General features: G+C 53.8%; 1 protein-coding gene across 1 annotated transcript; it reads left to right on the top strand.

Moving 5' to 3' along the window:
- Nucleotides 1-2,555: 2,555 nt before the first annotated feature.
- On the top strand, nt 2,556-4,753 carry EAH_00063180 (hypothetical protein, conserved; the record flags this gene model as incomplete). Its single annotated transcript, XM_013393173.1, has 3 exons — nt 2,556-4,308; nt 4,428-4,548; nt 4,687-4,753. 3 exons carry the CDS (start codon nt 2,556-2,558, stop codon nt 4,751-4,753), a joined length of 1,941 nt encoding a protein of 646 aa, XP_013248627.1.
- Between the last annotated feature and the right edge of the window lie 152 nt (nt 4,754-4,905).

The following is a 4,905-nucleotide window of genomic DNA, read 5'->3' as shown; positions in this document are numbered from 1 at the left end:
AAACCCTAAATATCCGAGGTCGCCCAGTGGAACATAAAAAATGCGCATTTGACGGTCTAGGGTTTAGGGTTTAGGGCCTAGGGTTTTAGGGTTTAGGGTTTAGGGTTTGTCCCGTTGCGCTGTGCTTTGTGTCTTTCAGCATCAGCAACCCTCCAGTCTAAATTTTATGAAGTGAGACGCTCACGCTTTAGCGTTTAGGGTTTAGGGTTTAGGGTTTAGGGTTTAGGGTTTAGGGTTTGTGTGTTTCAAGGTGGGGTTTGTCTGAGTGGAGTAATTTTTCGGCTTTGTTGTGTGCCTTGGACTGCACTTTGTTGCCTCTGCTCACCGCTTTAACTCCTTTTCTCGGTTTTGTTGCTGACACGCAACATCTGCAGCTAGTTCATACTGCAACTAAATGGGTAAGCTGCTCCTAGCTAGCTAGCTAGCTAGCTAGCTATATAGATGGCTAGCTAGGTAGGTAGATATTTAGCTAACTAGGTGGATAGCTAGCTAGCTAGCTAGGTAGCTGGCTAGCTAGCAGGGAAACTGAAGCGCTATCTGGCAAAACCACACAGCTAGCTAGCTAGCTAGCTAGCTAGCTGTCGATTTCTGTAGCTGGCTAGCTAGCAGAACTATACAGTTAGCTAGCTAGCTAGCTAGCTAGCTAGCATTAGCACCCGCCAGCTAGCTCGCTAGTTAGACAGTTAGTTAGCTAGCTAGCTGGCTAGCTAGCTAGAATTCGTCTGTAGAGCAGTGCTCTGTTGTCTTCCCGTGTACAGCGAAGTTTATTTCTCGTGTTGTTGCTGCTGCTGCTGCTGCTGCTTCTGCTGCTGCTGCTGCAGGTTGCGCTGTACTTGGTGCTGCCGCTCGGTGGTTTTGCTGTTGCTGCAAACTTTCTGCAGCTAAGAAGGAAGAGTTTGCTGCTGATGGGTTTATCAGGTTTGCTGCTGGTGCTGCTGTCTCACGTTGGCTGCCACGTGCACGAAGAAGCTGACCCCCATCAGCATCAGCATCAGCAGCAGCAGCAGCAGCAGCAGCAGCAGCAGTGGTTTGAGGCTGTGCTGCAGGTAGCACAGCTTCACCACTCTCTTGTCTCTGTCTGCGGAGCCTTTTTGCTGCTGAGCAGCAACTTTATCTCTCATAAACTGAAGCATAAAAGAGGCGTGCCTCACGCACACTGCTGCAGCAGCAGCAGCAGCAGCAACAGCAGCAGCAACAGCAGCAGCTGCAGCAACAGCAAAAGCAGCAGCAGCAACAGGCGCCAACAGCAACTCGAACTGGGAAGAGGAGACAGCGAAGGAGAGGAGACACATGATAGAATGTCCCTCCTATCGAAACACTAATTGCTGCTGCTGCACTTGCTGCTGCTGCACTTGCTGCTGCTGCACCTGCTGCTGCTGCTATTCCACCGGCTGCCGCTGCACCTGCTGCACATTTCGCGCCTGCAGCAGCAGCAGCAGCAGCAGCAGCAAGTGAAGCAGTAGCTGCGGGGTCTGCTGCAGCTGCAGCAGCAGGAACAGCAACAGAAGCAGCAGGCATCAAAACCCTAAACCCTAGCGAGGGTTTTAGCACTTTTGGGGTTTAGAGTCGAACGGTGTTTTTGTTTGTCCACAGTGGATCTCATATGGAAGCGCAACGACAAACCCTAAACCCTAAACCCTAAACCCTACTTGCATGAAGTTAGCGCTGCAGTGGATCAGGTGTATCTGCTGCTGTTGCTGCTGCTGCTGCTGCTGTTGCTGCTGCAGGCAGCTTCGTCCGCACAAAAAAGTAGATTGTATACAATACTCTTGTGCGACAACAGCAGGGTTTAGCGTTAGGGTTAAGGGTTTAGGGTTTAGGTTTTAGAGCCTGCGGCTAATGCTTTTGCTTTAGGGCTAGGGTTTAGGGTTTAGGGTTTAGTCGTATTATCTGTAGGCTCTAGACCCTAAACCCTAATCCCTAGCCCCAAGAGCGTCGGCGCACTTTGAGGCTACAATGCGACAGTGCCACATGTGCTAGGGTTTAGGGTTTAGGGTTTAGGGTTTATTAGGAAATTATACTTCTCAAACCCTAAACCCTAAGCGCTTCTCGCCTGCGCTGGGGGCACCGCTGCAGCAGCAGCGCCTCAATATAGCTGCATAGACCCATAGCCAGCTAGCTACAGCTAGCTAGCTAGCTGTAGCTAGCTGTAGCTAGCTGTAGCTAGCTGTAGCTAGCTGTAGCTAGCTGTAGCTAGCTTTATATACACTAGACCCTAAACCCTTACTGGAGTAAGCAAACCCCTCAATGTCGCGCGACAGTAGTGGTTTAGGGTTTACGTTTTTTGTTTTTAGGGTTTAGGGTTTAGCTGTTGAGACTTGAGGATTTCGGGTTTTGGGGCTTAGTGGTTTAGGGTTTAGGGTTTATTAGAAGGACTGCAGCAACACTGCAGCAGAGGGGCCCCCAGGGGGCCCCTGGGGGGCCCCCTGGGGCCCCACAGTAAGAAGAATGTCTTCTTTTGCTTTATTTGTTTATTTGTATTTTCTAGGGTTTAGGGTTAAGGGTTTAGGGTTTAGGGTTTAGGGTGTCAAGACTTCTGCTGTCTTCGCCGCCCAATGATAGCAACATCAGCAGCAAATGCAGCAGCAGCAGCCGCAGCAGCAGCAGCGAGAAGAATCCGCGTAAGCAGCAGATCTGTTTATTTTTCTTCTATAAATTTGTCTGCTTCTCATCTGAGACAAACAAATTTGCTGCTGCACTATACCCTGGGGGGCCCCCTGCAGCAAGCAGCGCAGCGGCGCTGGTTTGCTGCAGCAGTAGCAGCAGATGAGGGCCCCCCACAGCAGCAGCAGCAGCAGCAAGAGCTGCAGCAGCAGCAACAGGAGCAACAGCAGCAGCAGGAGTGTGCGGCCCCACAGATACTGACGCCTTGGGGGCGACACAAACAGCTGCAGGCAATGCAGCAACAGCAGCAGCAGCAGCAACAGGAGCAGCAGCTGCATGATCTCCTACCCGAAGCAGTGCAGCAGCTGTTGCCTCGCGCTGCAGCAAGAGCAGCACTTGCTGCTTCAGCGCAGCAGCAAACCCGTAGGGCGGGGCTCTTTAGGAGGGCTTCGCGACTAAATGCTGCTGCTGTTGCTGTGGAGCTGCATGCACTTGCTAGCAGCAGCAGCGGCTGCAAGCGCAGCAGCAGCAGCAGCAGCACGGCAGCAGCAGCGGGCATCCTCATAGACGACTACAGCAGCAGCACGAGAGATGAAGCGGATTGGCAGGAGACAGGAGAATTGCTGCTGCTGCTGCTGCAGCGGCAGCAGCAAATCTTGTCTTCTGTGTCTCTGCAGCAGCTAGCTGTCTCGTTAGATGCTGTTGGGTCCTTTCCGCTGCACCAACTACAGCAGCAGCAGCAGCAGCAGGTAGCAGAGTGCATGCGCTCTCTCGCCGATAGAGCGAGGGTCCTGCTGCTGCAGCAGCATTCAGCAGCAGCCGCAGCAGGAAGTGCTGCAGCAGCGGCACCTGCAGCAGCAGCACGAACTGCAGCAGGGGCAGCAGCAAATGCTGCAGCAGCAGACATGCCCGTTGCGGCAGCACTCCTTGTTGCTGCTGCATCTCTTCACCCGCCGCATCTGCAGCTTGCTGTTGCTGCTGCAGCGAGAATCGTTTCCTTAGCAGCAACAGCAGCAGCAGCAGCAGCAAGCGAAAAGGAGACAGCTGATCGCCCTGTAGCATCTCTTCTGTCTCTCCGCGACCGTCTGGAGGCTGTTGCGGGGGGCCCTCCTGCTGCTGCTGCTGCTGCTACCAGAGACCAGCAGCAGCAGCAGCAGCAGCAGCAGCAGGTTTCTCTCTTGGGCGTTACGGGTTTGTGCGCTGTTTGCAAGGCGCTGCTGTCCGTAGGAAGGAGCTGCTGCTGCGCTGCTGCTGCAGAACAGCAGCAGCAGCGGCTGCGTCTGCTGCTGCAGCAGGTAGCACTTGAGCTGCTGCAGCTGCACCTTACTGAGACGCGAGTTGCAGCTATAACAGCAGCAGAAGCAATGCTTCTAGCGGACTTGTTGCAGCAGCAGCTGCTGCAAGGAGCAGCACCTGCAGCATCACAAGGAGGCGCTGCAGCAGCAGCAACAGATCAGGAAACAGAAGCAGCAGCAACTGCTGCTGCAGCAGAGGGTTTGCTGCTGCGCAGCAGCTGGGTGCCTGCTTTTCTAGAGCGGATCGTAGCGCTGCTGCAGAACGAATCAGCAGCAGCAGCAGCAGCAGCAGCAGCAAGCAGCAGCAGCAGCAGCAGCAGCACTTTTGGAGTGCGTGGCTGTTTGTCTTTGTTTTCTTTTGCTGCTGCCTTGCAGAAGACTGCTCTCCCTTATGCGGCGACCCCTCAAGGTGCGAACCCTAAACCCTAAACCCTAAACCCTAAAGCCTAAGCCCTAAGGGTAGCTGCGCGTGTGAAGTCCGCAGTGTGTGTGAGGGTTTAGGGTTTAGGGTTTAGGGTTTGCGCACAGGAAAGGATGTGCTGGAGGCGCTGCAGCAGCTGCTGCTGCTGCTTTGTTGTGAAAGGCTGCTGCTGCTGCTGAGGGCCCTAAACCCTCACCAAAAGGAGCAGCTATGCAAAGCCCTAAGCTGGTGAGTGCTCTTCCTAGGGTTTAGGGTTTAGGGTTTAGGGTTTGTGGTTCAGGGTTTGAGCTGCTGGTCTAGAGTGGGCTGTCTGCGGCAGGGCTTAGGGTTTAGGGTTTAGGGTTTAGGGTTTGTCTTTGCTCGCAGCCTCGGCCTTCCGAACGTTGCAGAGATGAAGCTGACGCCAAACCCTAAAACCCTAACTTGCCCCTGAAACTACGCGGGGGTTTAGGGTTTAGGGTTTAGGGTTTGCTGTCGGCTGCAGCACAGTGCGGCTCTGCTGGTGGCTGCATATATTTTGTATACCTCAGACACTCCACCTATGAAACTCTGCCCTTTAAGGCACTATCTTGCTGCTTCTCTTGC

The sequence above is a fragment of the Eimeria acervulina genome, genomic scaffold (genome assembly GCF_000499425.1).
Source record: "Eimeria acervulina Houghton genomic scaffold, Eah_scaff1793, whole genome shotgun sequence".
NCBI classification, from domain to species: domain Eukaryota; phylum Apicomplexa; class Conoidasida; order Eucoccidiorida; family Eimeriidae; genus Eimeria; species Eimeria acervulina.
The sequence above is the reverse complement of the archived record's forward strand: the minus strand, read 5'-3'. Positions and strand labels throughout refer to the sequence as shown.